Source organism: Pan paniscus, chromosome 13 (genome assembly GCF_029289425.2).
Source record: "Pan paniscus chromosome 13, NHGRI_mPanPan1-v2.0_pri, whole genome shotgun sequence".
Taxonomy (NCBI): Eukaryota; Metazoa; Chordata; class Mammalia; order Primates; family Hominidae; genus Pan; species Pan paniscus.
Window position 1 is genome coordinate 44,678,998 of NC_073262.2, and position 21,125 is coordinate 44,700,122.

General features: G+C 46.2%; 1 protein-coding gene across 6 annotated transcripts in view; it reads right to left on the minus strand.

Annotated features, from left to right (window-relative positions):
* The window catches only part of ARHGEF4 (Rho guanine nucleotide exchange factor 4), a 206,915-nt gene that overhangs the window by 80,327 nt on the left and 105,463 nt on the right, over nucleotides 1-21,125 (minus strand). For 5 of the 6 annotated variants that reach the window (XM_055109386.2, XM_055109385.1, XM_057301584.1 and 2 more), the window contains one exon: nucleotides 20,640-20,766. In XM_055109386.2, coding sequence (XP_054965361.1) covers nucleotides 20,640-20,766 — 127 coding nt within the window. Of the gene's footprint in view, nucleotides 1-2,981; nucleotides 3,594-20,639; nucleotides 20,767-21,125 lie in introns of those variants that run through there. The other variant, XM_055109388.2, reaches the window with a different exon arrangement.

Consider the following 21,125-nt stretch of genomic DNA (forward strand, 5'->3'; position numbering starts at 1 on the left):
TTTCAGTGGAAATGCCAACACAGAGCATTTAAAATTCAAGGAGTCTTTTGAAAGCAAGGCGAGTCTAGAGGCCCTGCCTGGATTCCCTGTCTACTGCTGTGCACCCTGTGAGGAAGCTGCTATCCAGTCACAAGCACTCACTTTTCAGATTCTTGCTGGGAACTCCAAAAATGTTTAGCGACAGGCCCCACCACAAAAATCACACCACAATCAAGCTGTGCTGACGATCCCTTACTGGGAACTCTTAATCTTCCTTAAGAGAGAAATGCAGTTCAGTTAAACACATGTGTCCTTTGTCTCAGCCGTTAGACTAGTCAAACAGAAACACAATGTGCAATCAATGGCGACTCAGTGGGGCGCACCCCCCAGATCAATACCCCTGACTAGAGTCATGGCATTTTAGAGGTGATTAGCAAAGAGGTCAGAACTTTGCTTTTAATTTCTTTGCTTTGCAAATAGGAAAGCTGGCATCCAGGAAAAAGCCATGATTGTTGAATGAAAACAGTAACATCAGCGAGTGTGTGAGCAGTCAGGACTATTCCAACGCACCAGCCGGACCGGCATGCTGCCCGTCCTCGCTGGCACAGACTGGCTGAAAACCCAGCAAAGAGCCTCATCACGTTACATCCAGCCGGGCCTGAAGCTCTGCTCAGACGCAGCCTCACCAGGTAACCTTGGATAAGTTACCACACCTCTGAGCCTGTTTCAAATCCAGATTAGCAGGGAATATTGTGCCTGGCATGTAGAGAGTGCTCAAAAGGTAACCTCCCTTCTCTCCTCCCTTCAAGTTCTCCTCCCTTACCAGCCTTTTCCAACCATATTCAAAGAGGATTATTTGAGTGCCTGTTTCCGCAATTCCTCCCAGGGACAGGAAATAGCTAGTTCCATTGTAGAAGAAGAGAGGCGAGTCTTAGGCACAGTTAATTCTGACCAGTTGAGAAGGACAGACGACTTCACAGATTCAACTGGCTCTAAGGCATACACGGGAGTGTCTTTTTACACATCGAGCATTGGTCACTGCTGATGCAGGTCCTACCAAACAAGGCAGGAAGTGGGGGCAGAGAGGATGAAGAGGTGACTTTAAATGTCTTCCTCAGTGCCTCTGTGGCTGGTTACTGACCAGCACTCCCCGGGTAGTGTGCTGCCTATGGACCTAGAGATACCCAGAGCCTACCCTCAGTGGTGCAGTGTCTGTGAGGGGGCACAACATTCGTTTCTGGGTCTCACATCAACTCTGACTACATCATGTTGTTTTAAACCCTGCCCTGCCATTGCCGGGCAGCCCTGGGCCCCTCAAAGAGCAACTTCCTAGGCCTCAGCTTTTACCCTGTCCTCCTTCCCCACCCCCTGCCCCCAACTCTCTCTCTCTCCAGATCTTCATGCAAGCATCGCTGTTATCTCTGAAAATTATCCAGGCTGCCTCTGTGTCCCTGGGCTGCCTAATAAACCAGGGAGTCCCTGGATCTCTGGGCTGCCTAATAAACTAGGGTCTCTGCCATTTCCATCTGTCTCACTGGCGCACTTACCCTGGGACAGAAGGAAGAAAGAAAGGAGGAGGTGTCCCCAGGAGGACTGAGGCCTCTGGAAAAGAAGGAAAGCCGTCTGAATAAGGAAAGGGGCAGGAGTCCTCTGCCAGTTTGCTTCAGGCCCCACTTAGGGTATGATCTAGCTTGGGGTTCCCAAAATGGGTTCTATTTAAGCTCCAGAGAGGACGGAAAGGACAGTTTCAAGGGAACAGGGATGTGATGGAATCAGAGCTGCAGAACAATGGAAAACTCTCCGTTGAAGGAAACATCAACAGCTGGATTATTCAACTTTTCTGAATTTCATGCGTGTGTTTTGGGAAAGGGCAGATGCGTCATGGAGTGCTCAATGCAGAGGTCTGCATGTCCTTCACTTCTCTCTCCCAAACTCGCTGACTGCAAAGTCCAAACTCTGAATCTGTCATTCCAGGTGCTCTCAACCCAGCCAGAGCCGACCTTGCTCTATATCTGCCCAACAAGGCCTGTGCTCCACATTCTGCCATCCCTATGGCCCTCTGCTCCTCTGGCTTTGATGCTCTGAGTCTCATTCCACACCTACGTGAGGCCCTGCAGCTTTCACAGGCTGCACCTCCAGCCCCATGCAGAAGCATAGTGGGTGTATAACTCTCTCATTTCCAGGCAGCAACTGTTGCCCTTGACAAACCCCACTGCAGAAGCTACAATATTTGAGAATGTTTGCAAGAAGTGAAATATAAAGAATTCTCTCAGCAAATAACCAAGGGTAGGTGATCACCATTCATAAAACCACTCTTGACTTCCTTGCTCCATTAATATTTAGGGACAAAATCTTCCTCTCCACCAGTAACCCAAATTAGGCCCTCCAGGTAGATTCGGGAGCACTACAGGGATCACACGGTCCCAGGAGACACCAGAGCAATGCCAGGTCAGTAAAACGCAGTCTTGTTCAGAGGGGTCCAGGACCAGCTGCCTCCGCTGGGAGCTGCAGTCCTGCGGTCAGGACCAAGCGCACTCACAGCCAGGTGGCGCAATCCGTTCCACCCTCGGCCAGCGGCCCCCTTCCATCCTCCTGGCTTTACAGAGGCTAAGCAGCTGCGGTAGGGAAAGCCAGACAGGTGCAATTGGTCAAGAACAGTTTGGGGAAAGGAACACAGCGCATCGGGCACCAAATTCTAGTCTCACCTTAATCAGTTTCCCAGTTGACAACGCGCTCTGGTATGGGGGCCAACAAGGTCCCGGCTGTAACAGGTGGCCCACCGGTAGACGTGGATCAGAGAGACAGGCAGTGGGAATCAGAAAGAAACCAGAAAAAGAAAAGGAATAGCAGGGCGAAGCAATGGGAAGGAAGGGACCAGGAGATGGAAACGACAGGCAGAAAGTGAGGGAGGAGAAGGAAAGGCAGGAGGGGGGCGGGGGGTCCCAAGAGCACAGACCCGGGCGCGGAGGGCGCGTGCGGCGCGGGGATGGCGGCGTCCTTACCGGCGGTGGCCGAGCGCAGGCTCTCCAGGCTCCAGGAGCGGGACACGGCGCCGCGCATGCCCCCGTTGCCTCCGCGGCCGCCACACACCACGCCGCTGCTGTCCGAGTCGGAGCCCGGGGACAGCCCGGCGCTGCTGCTGCTGCTAGTGCCGAGATCGCCACTCGTCTGCCCGCTTGACTCGCTGGGGCATTGCTGCGCCCGCATGCAGGCGGGCCCGAGCTCCAGCCACAGGCTCGGGGAAGGCTGGGCCGGGGGCGGCGGTGCGGCGGCCGCGGGGCTGCCGGGGGACGGGGCGCGCGAGCCGGGGCCGGGGTCGCAGTCGGAGGGCGAGGGGCGTGCGGGCGGCCGCCGCTCCGGGCCGGCTGACATCATGGGGCTCCGTTAAGGAGGCTCTCAGCCGACCCCCCGCTCGGGCTCTGTGGCCGCGGCAGCTGGGACCCTTGGCAGGCGCGGGGCGCGCGCGGCTCGGAGCGAGGCCAGGCGCCCTCCCGGCAGGGCGCAGCGCGTCAGCTCGCTGCCCACTACCCGCCGCCCGGCGGGCGCTGAGCCTCAACGGCGACCCCAGTGCGGGTCGCGGGCCCGGTCGGCACGCGCTCACGCACGCGCGCACGCAGGCCTGGAGCGGCTGCGGCGGCGGGCGCGGGCGCGGGGCTCCGGGTCGTCCTCGGTGCCCGCAGGGCCGCGCCGCAGCCACCTGTGTCCGCACGCGTGTGTTAGGACAGGGCCATCCTTAGGAGGCGACGCCCAGGCGCGTCGCAGCCGCGGTGGTGAGGAGGGCTGGTGGGCGCCCACTTTTTCACCGCAAGGATTCCAGCTCAGACGGTTGGCGGCGCCTCCCACGCCATCCAGGGCGAGGACGCAAGCAGGTGGCCCGGCTCGGCCCAGGGCAGAGACCCGGCGGGCAGGCGTGCGCGCCGGCGGGGGGAGCGCGCTCAGACGGGACACGCCCCTCATCTGCGCTCAGCCAGGCGCACGGTGAGCGTGGACCACCGGGCGCCTGCGACCCTCCTGACAGCCCGGGCAGGACACACCCTGTGGTGATTAAGGGGCCGAGGAAAGTCCATGCCAAACGATTTTAGAAAGCATGTGGAAGAGTTCAGTGACCGGGTTTTACAGTGCAAGAGTTCACACACGAAGATTGGGGCCACGAGGCGCACTGCAAGGAGCCAGGAGTTTTATTTTTTTCGGAGTGTGTGTGCGAGGTGGGGGGTGGATAAGGAAGGGCATTACTATTTCATCTGCCCCTCCCAGACACACACAGGTTCTTCTAGGTTCTTAGAGTCCACCCAGAAGCTCCACACAAGGTGACAAGTCAGGATATGAAATGCAAATGCAAATTCCAGGAGGTGAAAAACTGTGGGAGACTTGGTCTCCCTTTGGAGGTTGAGGGGCAGTCGTGATAGCGGCTAATCAGGGCTGCTGATGGCCTTCCCCTGACTGCCCCCCTCCCCGCCCCGACCCCATGTACACAGCATTATCATTCCCCCAAAGCCCTTGGGGGCTGCTTCTAGTGTAAGCAGCAGAAGTACTGAGAGGGAGAGGATGAAATGAGAGGTGCATGCCTTGCTCCAGCACACCAGCTAGTATAGGGTGGGTGCTAGAAAACTGGGCATTTGGTGCCCTGCCCTCCACTGGGGTCCATTTCCTGTGGCCCATCTCCATCCGGAAGCTATATGTGCTCCAAGCTCTGTACCATAAGAGGCCCTGCAGCTTCATAGACGCTTTCTCCTCTCCTTGTGAGACCTCTAGTATCTTGTCTATCATGAGTATATGATTATTTGACCTAACAACCCAGGGGGCTGGGGCAGTGGGCCACCACAGGCTTAGGTAGACTGGAAGCTCCATACATGCTTAAGGTAATAACCGGTGTTGCTGGGTGTTTAATTTGATGGGAATTGGGGGATGACTCAGCCAGATCATCACATCAAAGCCCCCTCCTCAGTTCCTCCAGGAAAGAGTGCCTTTCCTGGTCACTCTGTAGCCAGCACGCAACCTTCCAGCCTCTGCTTCCTTTTTTGAAACAGAAACTTGCTCTGTCGCCAGGCTGGAGTGCAGTGGCACGATCTCGGCTCACTGCAACCTACGACTCGCTGGTTCAAGCGATTCTCCTGCCTCAGCCTCCCACGTAGCTGGGATTACAGGCACGCGCCACCATGCCCAGCTAATTTTTGTATTTTTAGTAGAGACAGGGTTTTACCATGTTGGCCAGGATGGTCTTGATCTCCTGACCTCGTGATCCGCCCGCCTCGGCCTCCCAAAGTGCTGGGATTACAGGCATGAGCCACCGCGCCCGGCCTGCTTCCAGTCTTTCTTGTCCTTGGGAAGAGCAGTTCTCTCACTCCTCATCCCTCATGCAGGCTCTTCTGCATGGGGTCACCATCTGTGTCCTACAGCTGTCCTCTGAAGGCTGCAAGCTTAGCCCTGGTGGGTGGGGAGAAGTGCTGGGGAAAGGATGGTCACTGCCAGAGCCCACTACCCCTCCCAGGCCATCAGCAAGTCTTGTGGGGTCTACCTTCAAAATAAATGTCCAAGTTGTCCATTTCTCTTACTCCATTGCTACCACCGCCATACCGTGCTTGGTGACAGCGTCAGTGTCACCTACTGAGCAGCCCAAGGGAGCTCTAAAATACACATAAATCACATCTTGCTCGTTTCCTGCATCATTATCTTCAGAGGCTTCCCTTCACACTTCGTAAGACCTGGGGGATGCTGCATGTTCTGCCTGATTTCTCTTCCTCCTCCTGTCCCTCTCTGTCCCATGCTCCCTGCACTTCTGCCACAGCCGCCACCTTGCTGCTGTTCCTTCTTGCCTCAGGGCCTGGCACTTACTGTCCCTTTCACCTGGGATGCTCTTCTCTTGGCTTTTCATGGCTTGGCTCCTTCTTGGTCTTCAGATCTCAGTGAATGTCCCCCCTCAGTGAGGCTTCACTGATTCCTTCTCAGCACTTATTCCATCTGTCAGTGGCTTGATGCTTCTCCCGTCTGCTCCCTGCAGACCAGGTGTGCCATGAGGGCAAAGGGGCCTTACCCATCACTGTGTCCAGGGAGTACAGCGCACCTGCTGCAGGCTCCATGCTGGGCAAGCAGCCCGTGGAGGAATGAGGGGGCTGGACCCAATGGTCAGCTGGGAAGGAGAGGGAGGATTCTCGCTGTCTGGGGTCAGGACTTTCAGGGGCCTGAGGTGTGCTGCTAAGTGGAGGGTGCCATGCCAGTGCATAAAGATGGCTGTGGCCTGAGCAGAAGGAGCCTGTGTGAGCCACTGTGTCAGCCAGACAGCCGAACCCCATGCTTTTACTGAGTCCATTTCCCTTGTTAATCTTCCGGAGACCTCAGTAATTTTGAATCAGGTCTCCTGCTCCTAGCTGTCTTGTGGGTAAGGGCAGAGTGTCCCCATTTGAGCTCCAGTGTGAAAAGGGGATCTATGTTTCCTAAGACCCTGGGGGTGAGGACAGCTGAAATTAACACTTACCATCAAAGGTGCTGGGGATCTCTGGGGACAAAGACTGGTGCAGGGAGACTTAGCTGCCTTCACCAGGGGAAGATTCCGTCCCCATAAAGCTTACAGGCCCACTTCTGATACTATTAAAAGAGATGGGTGATCCCTTTACCATCATATGGTAGGTTTATAATCATAAATAATCATTTAGGTACATTTACATATATTGCTCATATACAGTCATGAGTTGCTGAACCAGGATATGTCCTGAGAAATGTGTTGTTAGGTGATTTTCTTGTGTGAACATCATAGAGCATAACTTATACAAACCTAAATGTATAGCCTACTGCACACCTAGGCTATATGGTAGAGCCTACTGCTCCTAGGCTGCAAACCTGTACAGCATGTTACTGTACTGAATACTGTAGGGTGATAACACAATGGTAAGTATTCTTATATCTAAACAAATCAAAACATAGGAAAGGCACAGTAAAAATATAGTATAAAATATTAACATCGTAATGGTACACTTGTATAAGGGACTTAACATGAATACAGCTTGCAGGACTGGAATTTGTTCTGTAATGTTTATAAAGTCTACATAGTGTACAGTAATGTCCTAGGCCTTCACATTCACTCATCACCTGATGATTTTTTTTAGCTCCATTATAATCTTAGGGGACCACCACTGTATATGCAATCTGTAACTGACCAAAATGCCATTATATGGCACATGACTGTATATATATTGTGTGTATATGCATGCAATGTGATTATGTATGTATGAATTAATAATGCAGTGTCTTTATCAGAAAGGCCAGCACAGAAGGTTCAGTGTTTTTTGAGACTGGCTTGATGATGTGAAGGTGGTCAATGAAATTCTACTGTACACAAAAAAACAGAAACAGAATGGGATCAAAGCTTGTCTAAGTCTAGAGACAGGCTTCTGCTCTGTCTCTCCTAATTAACCCTGCACTTCAGTTTCCACAACAGTGCTGGATGGAAAGAAGCCAAAGGCCAGAGTGATGTGGGTTCAATCCTGGGTTCAGTTCTGTCTCTTCCTAGTTGTGACCTTGGGCAAATTACTTAATCTTCCTGTGTCATTCTCTCCTTATCCACAAATAGGAATACTGACAACTACTTTTGCAGGATTATTGTGAGGATTAAGTGAATGATGTGTAGATATGCAGTCACACCTAGCAATGTCTGAAATATTAGTTGGTATTTATTAAGCATATACCAGATGTGAGGTACTTTGCATATACTATTTAATATCTACAACTTTATCTGATAGCTACTATTTTAGCCCCATTTTACCACTGAAATTAACTGAGGCTCAGAATAATCCAAGATTATATGCTCAGAAGTGGTGGAATTGGTTCCAGTGCTTGCCACTCATGCTTTGAACCACTGTGCAACCGTTAATTCCCTTTCTCCCCATTCAGAGGATTCCCCAGACACTTTGTGTTGGAATACCATCAATGTCCTTGGCAAATGACACTGTAAACCTTCTATGTGCAGAACATCATGCTAGCTGCTGGCGATAAAAGAAGGAAGTTTAAGAAATGTATCTAGGCTGGGCGTGGTGGCTCATGCCTGTAATCCTAGCACTTTGGGAGGCCGAGGCGGGCAGATCACCTGAGGTCAGGAGTTCGAGACCAGCCTGGCCAACATGGAGAAACCCCATCTCTACTAAAAATACAAAAATTAGCCTGGTGTGGTGGCGTGCGCCTGTAGTCCCAGCTACTCGGGAGGCTGAGGCAGGAGAATCACTTGAACTCAGGAGGCAGAGGTTGCAGTGAGCCAAGATCATGCCACTGCACTCCAGCCTGGGCAACAGAGTAAGACCTCATCTCAAAAAAAAAAGAAAGAAAAAGAAAGAAAAGAAATGTATCTAGATATGCCATGAGCACAGCCATTCAACATCTGCTCTAAGACTCTCACTGAAATGACCAATACTAGAGAAAATGCGATTGACTTTTGCAGGACAGTGAGAGGAACTCCATTGACCTGATCCTCAGTGAAACTGGTGAACACTGTTTTAAAAACAACCATTTAAAACCTCTGGAATGGTCCTGAAGAGTAAACAGCAAATAAAGAAACATCTATTCAAGGCCGGGAGTGGTGCCTCATATGCCTGTAATCCCAGCACTTTGGGAGGCTGAGTTGGGCAGATCACTTGAGGTCAGGAATTCAAGACCAGCCTGGCCAACATGGTGAAACCCCGTCTCTACTAAAAGTACAAAAATTAGCCAGGCATGGTGGCACACACCTGTAATCCCAGCTACTTGGGAGGTTGAGGTGGGAGAATCGCTCGGACCGGGGGGGGCGGAGGTTGCAGGGAGCTGAGATTGTGCCACTACACTCCAGCCTGGGCAACAGAGCAAGACTGCGTTGCCTCCCCCGGCCTCCCCAGCAAAAAAAAAAAAGACTCCATCTCAAAAAAAAAAGAGAAACATCCATTCAAGAAAATCAATGACAATTCAGTAAGAAAGGTGAGAATCTGTAGGGTTTTAACCAAGATCATTCCCCTCTCCCCCTTTACAGCTCACTGAGGCAGAGACTCCACTCCAGACTACAGCCAACAACACAGGGCTCCTTCTCCCCACACCTCTCAGCCAGGGATCTTTCTTCCCTGGAAGAGGAGGACAGTGGTATTTCTCATCCTGCCCCCAGCCACCTGTTGCTGAGGCTTAGTCAGGAAGCCGTCTGTTACTGATGAGAGTGGTGAGCCGGGGTGACTTCCTTCTTTGGCAAGCTGAGCATACTGAGGCTTGGGGAGCCTTTACCCCTGCTTCTTTCTTTTTTTTTTTTTGTTCTTTTTAAAAACTTTATTGAGTATAAATTACATACCATTAAAATCTACCCATTGTAAAATGCCTTAGTTCAGGCTGCTATAATTGGATACTACAGACTGAGTGGCTTATAAAAAAAATAGTAATTTATTTCTCACAGTTAGGGAAGCTGGACGTCTGATATCAGGGTGCCAGCCTGGCCAAGTTCCAGTGAGGGCCCTCTTCCAGGCTGCAGACTACCGATTTCACATTGTATCCTCACACGGTGGGAAAGAGGGCTAGAGAGTTTTCTGGGGTTCTTTTATAAGGGAACTAATCCCATTCATGAAGGATCCACCTTCATGACCTAATTACCTCCCAAAGGCCTTACCTCCCAATACCATCATATCGGGGTATAGGATTTCGACACATGAATTTTTGGAGGAACACAAACATCCAGCCCACAATTGTACAATTTAACAATTTTAGTATATTTGCAGTTATCAACAATCATAACAATCCAATTTTAGAACATTCTCAACACCCCCACCCAAAATGTTCCTTCATGCCTATTTATAGTTAATCCCGATTCTCACTTTATGCAACGACTGTTCTGATTATTGTCTCTATAAATTTGTCTTTCAAGGATTTCATATAAATGTAATCATATAATATATGATCTTTTGAGCCTGGCTTCTTTCACTTAGAATAATGTTTTGAAGTTCATCTATGTCGCAGCATGTATCAGAAGTTTACTCCTTTAATTGCTGAACTGAATTCCATTGTAATGACATACAAAAAAAAAAAGAATGAGTTGGGAAGTGTTCCCTCCTCTTCTATTTTTTGGAAGAGTTTGTGAAGAATTAGTCTTTTTATTTTATTTTATTTGTTAACAATCCTTTAAAATGTAAAAAACAAAAAACTATTAAATTGCACACTTTAAAAGGGTAAGTTTTATGGTATGTAAAGGAATTGAGAAGAGGCTATAATCCCTGAAAAGGCTTATCTATTTTTGGTTTAACTTTTTTCTTAGGGTACAACACTTTATTTTTTATATATTTATTTATTTATTTATTGGCTTTTTTAAAAATTATACTTTAAGTTTTAGGGTACAAGTGCACAATGTGCAGGTTAGTTACATATGCATACATGTGCCATGCTGGTGTGCTGCAAACTCGTGATTTAGCATTAGGTATATCTCTTAATGCTATCCCTCCCCCCTCCCCCCACCCCACGACAGTCCCCTGAGTGTGATGTTCCCCTTCCTGTGTCCATGTGTTCTCATTGTTCAATTTCCATCTATGAGTGAGAACGTGGTGTTTGGTTTTTTGTCCTTGCGATAGTTTACTGAGAATGATGATTTCCAATTTCATCCATGTCCCTAAAAAGGACATGAACTCATCATTTTTTATGGCTGCATAGTATTCCATGGTGTATATGTGCCACATTTTCTTAATCCAGTCTATCATTGTTGGACATTTGGGTTGGTTCCAAGTCTTTGCTATTGTGAATAGTGCCTCAATAAACATACGTGTGCATGTGTCTTTATAGCAGCATGATTTATAGTCCTTTGGGTGTATACCCAGTAATGGGATGGCTGGGTCAAATGGTATTTCTAGTTCTAGATCCCTGAGGAGTCGCCACACTGACTTCCACAATGGTTGAACTAGTTTACACTCCCACCAACAGTGTAAAAGTGTTCCTATTTCTCCACATCCTCTCCAGCACCTGTTGTTTCCTGACTTTTTAATGATTGCCATTCTAACTGGTGTGAGATGGTATCTCATTGTGGTTGTGATTTGCATTTCTCTGATGGCCAGTGATGATGAGCATTTTTTCATGTGTCTTTTGGCTGCATAAATGTCTTCTTTTGAGAAGTGTCTGTTCATATCCTGTGAGGTACCCCCCAGTAGGGGCAGACTGACAGCAAAAGAAACTACCCCTGCTTCTAAGGTGGTGGTTCTATGCCAGGAGAGGCAAGCTGAGAGGACCTTAGGCTACTGCTCTCCCTCCCCAAGGGCTCCACAGAGCTTGCCATTGTCCCCACCCCAGAGCTCTGGCTCAAAGATTTTGCCTGGGGGAAGCAGGTTGTAAAACAGATAGCTCCTGATCTCTTCCTAAAGGAACTGGGCTCATTTTGTAACAGAGCATGGAGAAGCTGCAACCTAAAGGTGCTTTCAAGAACAGTGGAGGTTGCAGTGAGGGAATTAAGAGGAAATCTGTGGCTCTAATGGAGATATAGCCTGGACTGTAACCCCACTAGTTTGCATGAGAGAACAGAGAATAAGGTAGCTGGGAGGAGCCCTTCTAGGATCAGAAGAAATACCAAACACTGACCTCAGAAAGTGATCCTTTCTGAGGTGTGCCAGCATTTGATAGCTTGTAAAGCAATTTATGCCCCAGGACAATATTGAAAATAACAGAGCAATCAGCAAACAATGAGTGGAGCTTAACAGTGTGGTGTGGTCAGAGAAATATAGAAGAGAGCCCTAGTAAAGCCACTGCCATCCATGGGTGACTGTGGGCATACCCAGTGCTGTATCTCCTTTAGGAGCAACATCAGAAGCTTAACCCCACGGGAAGGGAAATAGACTTCACTAAAATAAAACAGTTCATGTAGTTAATAAATAAGCAAATAACAGTAGCAAACCTAGTGGGGGAGCGGTTCTCAGAGTGGCTATAATATTATCTAAAATGTCCAGTTTCCAACCAAAAATTATGACATATGCAAAGGAACAGGAAAGTTTGACCCATACAATGGGGAAAAAAGCTGGCAATAGAAACTGCCTGTGAGAATGACTACGTATCAGATTTATCAAGTCCAAGGTAGTAATTATAAACATGTTCACAGAACTAAAGGAAACATGATTAAAAGACAAAAGATGTGATGACAGTGTCTCACCAAACAGAGAATATCAATGAACGCATTCAAATTTTTTAAAAAAGGAAATTCTGGAGTTGAAAAGTACAATAACTGAAATAAAAAGTTCACTAGAAGGGCTCAACAGCTGGTTTGAACAGATGGAAGAAATAATTAGCAAACTTGAAGATAGATCAATAGAAATTACATAAGCCAAAGAACAAAGGGAAAACCATGAAAAAAAAAATGAACAAAGCCTCAGAGAAGTGTAGGACACTATTAAGTGCACCAACATATGTGTAATGGGAATATCAGAAAGAGAGAGAAAAAGGGGAAGAAAGGGGAAGGGGAAAATATTCAAAGAAATAATGGCTGAAAACTTTCCAAATTTATTGAAAAACAATAACCTACACACCCAGGAAACTCAGTTATTTCCAAGTAAAATAATTCCAGAGATCCACAGACAGACACATCATAGTAAAAATGCTGAAAGTAAAAGACAAGGGGGAATATCCTAAAAGAGAATAGCAGCAAACAACATATAACTCATCAAGCCTTCTTCAATATGATTAACAGTTGATTTCTTAGCAGAAACTCCAGAAGCCAGAAGACAGTGGGATAGTGTGTTAAATGTGCTAAAAGGATTTTTTAATATTTGTTATTATTTTTTTAATTATACTTTAAGTTCTAAGGTACATGTGCACAACGTGCAGGTTTGTTACATATGTATACATGTGCCACATTGGTGTGCTGCACCCATTAACTCATCATTTACATTAGGTATTTCTCCTAATGCTATCCCTCCCCCTGCCACCCCATGGCAAGCCTCCCTGTGTGATGTTCCCCGCCCTGTGTCCAAGTGTTCTCATTGTTCACTTCCCACCTATGAGTGAGAACATGCAGTGTTTGGTTTTCTGTTCTTGTGATAGTTTGCTCAGAATGATGGTTTCCAGCTTCATCCATGACCCTGCAAAGGACAGGAACTCATCCTTTTTTATGGCTCCATAGTATTCCACGGTGTATATATGCCACATTTTCTTAATCCAGTCTATTACTGACAGACATTTGGGTCGGTTCCAAGTCTTTGCTATTGTGAACAGTGCTGCAATAAACATACATGTGCATGTGTCTTTATAGCAGCATGATTTATAATCCTTTGGGTACATACCCAGTAATGGGATGGCTGGGTCAAATGGTATTTCTAGTTCTAGATCCTTGAGGAATCGTCACACTGTCTTCCACAATGGTGGAACTAGTTTACACTCCCACCAACAGTGTAAGAGCATTCCTATTTCTCCATGTTCTCTCCAGCACCTGTTGTTTCCTGACTTTTTAATGATTGCCATTCTAACTGGTATGAGATGGTATCTCATTGTGGTTTTGATTTGCATTTCTCTGATGACCAGTGATGATGAACATTTTTTCATGTGTCTGTTGGCTGCATAAATGTCTTCTTTTGAGAAGTGTCTGTTCATATCGTTTGCCCACTTTTTGACAGGGTTGTTTTTTTCTTGTAAATTTGTTTAAGTTCTTTGCAGATTCTGGATATTAGCCCTTTGTCAGATGGGTAGATTGCAAAAATTTTCTCCCATTCTGTAGGTTGTCTGTTCACTCTAATGGTAGTTTCTTTTGCTGTGCAGAAGCTCTTTAGTTTAATTAGATCCCATTTGTCTATTTTGGCTTTTGTTGCCATTACTTTTGGTGTTTTAGTCATGAAGTCCTCGCCCATGCCTATGTCCTGAATGGTATTGCTTAGGTTTTCTTCTAGGGCTTTTACGGTTTTAGGTCTAACATTTAAGTTTTAATCCACCTTGAATTAATTATTGTATAAGGTGTAAGGAAAGGATCCAGTTTCAGCTTTCTACATATGGCTAGCCAGTTTTCCCAACACCATTTATTAAATAGGGAATCCTTTCCCCATTTCTTGTTTTTGTCAGGTTTGTCAAAGATCAGATGGTTGTAGATGTGTGGTGTTATTTCTGAGGCCTCTGTTCTGTTCCATTGGTCTATATCTCTGTTTTGGTACCAGTACCATGCTGTTTTGGTTACTGTAGACTTGTAGTATACTTTGAAGTCAGGTAGCATGATGCCTCCAGTTTTGTTCTTTTTGCTTAGGATTGTCTTGGCAATGCGGGCTTTTTTTTTGGTTCCATATGAACTTTAAAGTAATTTTTTCCAATTCTGTGAAGAAAGTCATTGGTAGCTTGATGGGGATGGCATTGAATCTATAAATTATCTTGGGCAGTATGGCCATTTTCATGATATTGATTCTTCCTATCCATGAGCATGGAATGTTCTTCCATTTGTGTCCTTTTTTATTTCATTGAGCAGTGGTTTGTAGTTCTCCTTGAAGAGGTCCTTCACATCCCTTGTAAGTTGGATTCCTAGGTATTTTATTCTCTTTGTAACAATTGTGAATGGGAGTTCACTCATGATTTGGCTGTCTGTTATTAGTGTATAGGAATGCTTGTGATTTTTGCACATTGATTTTGTACCCTGAGACTTTGCTGAAGTTGCTTATCAGCTTAAGGAGATTTTGGGCTGAAATGATGGGGTTTTCTAAATATACAATCATGTCATTTGCAAACAGGGACAATTTGACTTCCTCTTTTCTTAACTGAATATCCTTTATTGCTTTCTCTTGCCTGATTGCCCTGGCCAGAACTTCCAACACTATGTTGAATAGGAGTGGCGAGATAGGGCATCCCTATCTTGTGCCGGTTGTCAAAGGGAATGCTTCCAGTTTTTGCCCATTCAGTATGATATTGGCTGTGGGTTTGTCATAAATAGCTCTTATTATTTTGTGATACGTTCCATCAATACCTAGTTTATTGAGAGTTTTTAGCATGAAGGGCTGTTGAATTCTGTCAAAGGCCTGCTAAAAGGATTTTTTTTAAAAAAGAAATCTTGGCAACTAAGAATCCTTTATGCAGAAAGCTAACCTTTCAAAAATGAAGACTAAATAAGGATTTTCCCAGATAAACAAAACTGAGAAAATTTGTTGCTAGTAGACCTAACTTATAAGAAATACTAAAGGGCATTCTTTAGACTGAAAGCAAGTGACCCCAGATGATAATGTAAATCCACATGAATACAAAAAGAGTACTAGAAAAGGTAATGATGTAATTATAAAAAACACTATTCTTATTTTCTCCTTTCTTCTCTTAACATGCAACTGTATAAAATAATGTGTATAATGTATTATTGAGCATATAATATAGAAATGTAATATATGTCAATAACAGCATAAAGGAGGTAGATGAGAGAAAAGCTGTAATAGGCTAAGAAAATGGTGACACATGGTAGAGTAATCATTTTACTAATGTGCTGCTGGCTTTATAACATTGATAAGTATAATATGCATAACAATCATACCACACAAAAAGGGGGAAGGGAATAGAGCTATAAAGGAGTAATAGTTCTATATATTACTGGAATTAAGCTAGTATAAATCTGAAGTTGATGCTGGTAAGTTATATATATATACATGAAACGCTAAAGCTACCATTAAAAACAAATCTCAAAAAATATAGTGAAAGAATCATTAATAAAATTAAAATACTACATTAGAAAATATTCACTCAGTGAAAAAGAAAACAGTAAAGAAGGAATAGAGCAATAAAAAGATGAGACAGGGAAAACAAGAAGTGAAGACATGCCATGAACTGTGCCCATAGAAGATGGCAAATTTAATCAATAAATGTTGTGTGTTCCAACTGCTCCACCGACCATCCATTCCTCTGTCTCTCTCCCTCTCCTTGGGCTTCCCTATTCATGAGACACAATATGGAAATTAGGCCAATTAATAACCCAGTAATGGCCTTTAAGTTTTCAAGTGAAAGGAAGAGTCACATATCTCTAACTTTAAATCAAAAGCTAGAAATGATTCAGCTTAGTAAGGAAGGCATGTCAAAGCCAAGATGGCCCAGAAGCTAGGCCTCTCAAGCCAAACAGCCAAGTTCTGAAAGTGAAGGAGCAGTTCTTGTAGGAAATGAAAAGTGCTACTCCAGTTAGCACATGAATAAGAAAGTGAAACAGCCTGATTGCAATAGGAAGAAAGTTTTAGTGGTCTAGATAGAACATCAAATCAGCCACAACACTCCTTTAAGCTAAGGCCTAATCCAGAGCAAGGCCTTAACTCTTTCCAATTGTATGAAGGCTGAGAGAAGTGAGGAAGCTGTAAAAGAAAAGTCTAAACCTAGCAGAGGTTGGTTCCTGAGATTTAAGGACAGAAGCCATCTCCCTAGCACAGAAGTGCAAGGTAGTAGAAGTAATCCAATTGCTCATCAATGGATGAATAAATAAGCAAACTGTGGTGTATCCATACAATGGAATATTATTTGGCCAAAGAAAGAAATGAAGTACTGAAGTACATGTGACATGTGGAAGAACCTTGAAAACATTATTATAAGTGAGAGAAGCCAGTCACAAAACCAGTTCCTACATGATTCCATCCATAGGCAAATCCAGGGTAGGGAATTTACAGAGACAGGAAGTAGATAAGTGGTTCCTTCGGGTGGTGGTGGGGGGTAATAGCTAAAGGTACAGAGCTTATTATGAGGTGCTGACAATGTTCTAAAATGGACTGGTGATGACCGCACGTATCTGTGAATATCCTGCCACCGAACTGTATGTGACTATAGCTCAACAAAGCTGTTTAAAAAATAGAAAGCATCCTTTACTAGTACTAGAGACTGATGAAGGGTGTTAGCCACAAGATACAACAAAGTGGTTTGAAGAAAGAGGTGACCTACAGCTTGTGAAATAACCATACTACCAGGTATTCCTGGTGAAACCCAGCCAACCCTTCCAAAGCCACAGGCACGAACTCTGGAGGCATCAGGGACTCTCAGAGATGCACCTGGCCCTGCCAGCTCCACTGAGAGATGGGCGGGTGTGGTGGGGGTTTATCTTGGACACCGATTTGCCAGGGAGAGGTGGCCTGCTCCCACATCAGGCTGATTCTTGGCCACCCTTCCAAACGTGGAGAAGAAATTCTAGTGAGGGGGAGGAGCTCCCTGCCAGGACTACTGACAGCTCCCCACAAGCCTCTAGGCGCTGACTCATGGCATTCATCACAAGAAAGCCTTGCCTTCCTCATCCTCCTTCAGCTGTGTTTGAAGGATGTTAACAGGAACCCATAACAATCTCTGAAAGAACGTCACTTCCAGTGCTACTTAACAACACACCACTGCTGGGGGAAGACTGCTGTCCACACAGACGAGCAAATAAAGAAATTTCACCTATTAACAAAAAGCCTCAAAAGAGGCCATGTGTGGTGGCTCACGCCTGTAATTCCAGCACTTTGGGAAACTGAGGCAGACAGATCACCTGAGGTCAGGAGTTTGAGACCAGCCTGGCCAACATGGCAAAACCCTGTCTCTACTAAAAATACAACAATTAGCTGGGCATGGTGGTGGGGACCTGTAACCCCAGCTACTTGGGGGCTGAGGCAGGAGAATTGCTTGAACCCAGGAAGCGGAGGTTGCAGTGAGCCGAGATCGATCGCACCACTGCACTGCAGCCTGGGCGACAGAGCGAGACCCCATTGAAAAACAAACAGGCCAGGCATGGTGGCTCATGCCTGTAATCCCAGCACTTTGGGAGGCCAAGACAGGCGGATCACGAGGTCAGGAGATCGAGACCTCCCTGGCTATCACAGTGAAACCCTGTCTCTACTAAAAAATAGAAAAAATTAGCCAGGCGTGGTGGCGGGTGCCTGTAGTCCCAGCTACTTGGGAGGCTGAGGCAGGAGAATGGCGTGAACCCAGGAGGTGGAGTTTGCAGTGAGCCGAGATCGCACCACTGCACTCCAGCTTGGGTGACAGAGCGAGACTCCGTCTCAAAAAATAAGTAAATAAATAAAATAAAGTAAATAAAAAACAAACAAACAAACAGAAAACCTTGAAAGAAGAGCAGATGAATTTGGAAATGAACTGAAATTTGGAAATAACAAGAAAATTTTACAAAAATCCCAATTTTCTGTTCTTAATGGCTTCAAAAGGACATTGGAAAGATTGTTGCAGATTAAAAACATGATCACTGAATCACAAACTGCCAGTGAAGGCAGTGAACACAGGTGAGAAAAAAACAAAACAAAACAAAACAGGAAAACAAAGCAGAAGATGAAACAGAAATTCTCCCAGAACTGGGCAGAAAATGGATCAAATTTGAATGAGAATTCAAATGAGAATGATGACAGGTTCCAGGGATAGAAACTAGAAATATAATCTCTACAAAGTAGAAATTCTACAAAGTCAGGAACAGATCAGTTGGAAGTGGAAGCAGTAATTAAGAAAAGAAAAGAAAGCTTTCCTAAGCTAAACTCCAGGATAGTCCAGGCTAGTCTCTCCCATTATCCTTACAAAATAGGAAAACAGGAGCTTTCACTCCTTTTTTGAAGAAAAAGGAATCTGATTGCTTTCTTGCAGAATTTCTGAGAAAAAAAGAAAAAAGGAACCTGACATATAGGGAAATGGAGGGATGTGCCCAATTTCTCACCCTAAGGTGAAGTGTGGCTAGAGCCCTGACCTCTGACTTCCAGAGCAGTGCCCTTGGTATGCATACATGCTGGATGTCACTGGTGGCATGAAGGTTTTAAAATTTCCTCTGCAATGAACTCATCTGCCAATTATTTCAAGTGACACTGAAATAATAGGAAAATATGATTATGAAGCTCTGAATTGTAAGGAGGTACTGACTTGAAAGGCCAAAATCAGCTTTGAGGATTCTCTCTGGAAAGATTCCTCTCCCTGGTTACTGTCCCTTCCACAAGACTCTAAATAACTCTATGACTTAATGAAGGGCTCATGCAAGAAATTGGGAAAGTTTCTTCAACACTTGTCAAACACCTTTTCATAACTTTGCTTGTGAGTTTAAGATCACAACTTTATGTGGGAAAGAATAAAACTCCACTTCACGGTGCAGCCTAAATACATCCATCTGCTGATGGACAACCACCACATCCACCAGCTAATCTGAGCAGCCAGCTCCCTCAGGACCAGCACCTCGAATGTGCTGAGTCAGATTCAGAGCTCAACTCAGAGTCTGCATCAGAGCTGATTCCTTAGCAAGGCACATGCCAAACTCCAGCATTCAGGGCCAACCATCATCCACCGTCATCCTCTGCCTCACCACACTGGCTTTCTATGGGTCTTCGGCACCGACAGGACCTGACTACCAACAGCCTCCACTGCCAGCCCGCTCCTCCCAAGCCTGGACAAAGCACGCATTTGACAGGTGTGGCTGTTTTGTTTTTCTAACTCTTAGGGCTTTACCCTTGTTCATCTTTCTTCAACACCAGATTTGGCCCCTCCCTCCAGCAGCCATGAGTTTTTAGACTGTAAGGTCACCACCTAACACAATCTGCACCTGCTCAAGACCTGAGACCCCACATCTGTCCTTCCACCAGAAGACAGATGTGCCTTGAGCCTCACTTAGCGTGTCCAGCCCTGCTGGGTTGGGTGTGAGGAAGGTGGTTGTTCTACATAAAGAGGCCCCACCCTGGCTCTCACCTGCGGCCCAATTCCCTTCTAACACAGAAAGCCAGGCCTTTTATGGACAGATATGTGATGTGATGCTATTTGCTATAGTTTGGAGAAAGGACTCATACAGGCTGCCATAAAACTCAAGGAAGAGGCCATTATTCCTCAGAACGGAAAACACCCAAGTTCCATCAGCTGATTAGAGACAGCTCCCTACATGATTCTGTCTCCTTGAAGTTATACATCCTACTACGAGACGAAGGGACAGTCAGTAGTTCTGCTCAAAATTAACTAATGGAGCCAAGCTGGGGGACTCTAGGAATTCCTTTTTTTATTTTTTCTTGAGACGGAGTATCACTCTGTCGCCCAGGGTGGAATGCAGTGGCATAATCTCAGCTCACTACAACCTCCGCCTCTCAGATTCAAGTGATTCTCCTGCCTCCTCCCTCTGAGTAGCTGAGATTACAGGCATGCACCACCATATGGAGATAATTTTTTTTTTTTTTTTGAGACGGAGTTTTGCTCTTGTTGCCCAGGCTGGAGTGCAATGGCGTGATCTTGGCTCACCGCAACCTCTGACTCCCAGGTTCAAGCAATTCTCCTGCCTCAGCCTCCCGAGTAGCTGAGATTACAGGCATGTGCCACCATGCCCAGCTAATTTTATATTTTTAGTAGAGATGGGGTTTCTCCATGCTGGTCAGGCTGGTCTCGAACTCCCGACCTCATATGATCCGCCCACCTTGGCCTCCCAAAGTGCTGGGATTATAGCATGAGCCACCACACCTGGCCTGTATTTTTAGTAGAGATGGGGTTTCACCATGTTGCCCAGGCTGGTCTTGAGCTCCTGACCTCAAGTGATCCGCCTGCTTCAGCCTCTCAAAGTGCTGGGATTACAGGCATGAGCCACTGTGCCCAGCCAATAATTCCCTTTCTTTGGGTAGTAGGCACTCCTCCCTAACTGAAGGAAGAGGACAATTGTTTATCTCTCTCACCTTCAAGCTACTTCTACCAGGCAAGTGGATACAGCTGCCAACAGCACTAGCTTCTTGTCCTTCATGCCAGGATCCAGAGTACATAGCAAAAGAGAGAGGCGCGTAACTCACCAGTGCCTGGTGTGTGCTCTGGCCAGCCCATGTGGTTCAGTCCCGTTGGAGCACTCTGGGAGAGTGGATGGCTTCTTCTAGGGAGATTCAAAGACTCTGGAGAGGTAATGATCGTCTTTCTCCAGCACTGGAAGAGGAGGAAAGAGACAGAGGGCAAATGAAGAAAAGAAATGACAGGCTGTCATTGCCACCCTGCAGTCTTTCTAATTGCTGAGGACTTTTCCTTGTGAACAGAGCACACAACCAAAATATGCACAGCTCCAGGGGATGCCTTTCACATCAAAACTCACAAGAGAAACTCCACCTGGAGTCTGCAGTGGGCAACCTATCTGGCCACATGGATAGGCTGTCATTCCATGGATGAAGTCAGGACTGTGGAGAAGGTCTTCAGACTCCCAACTCTCCCCAAGCTGGTGAGCCACACAGCCTGATATCTCCCCAAAAGCAAGACTATTAGTTTTAGCTAAGGCATAGTCTTTTTGGAAT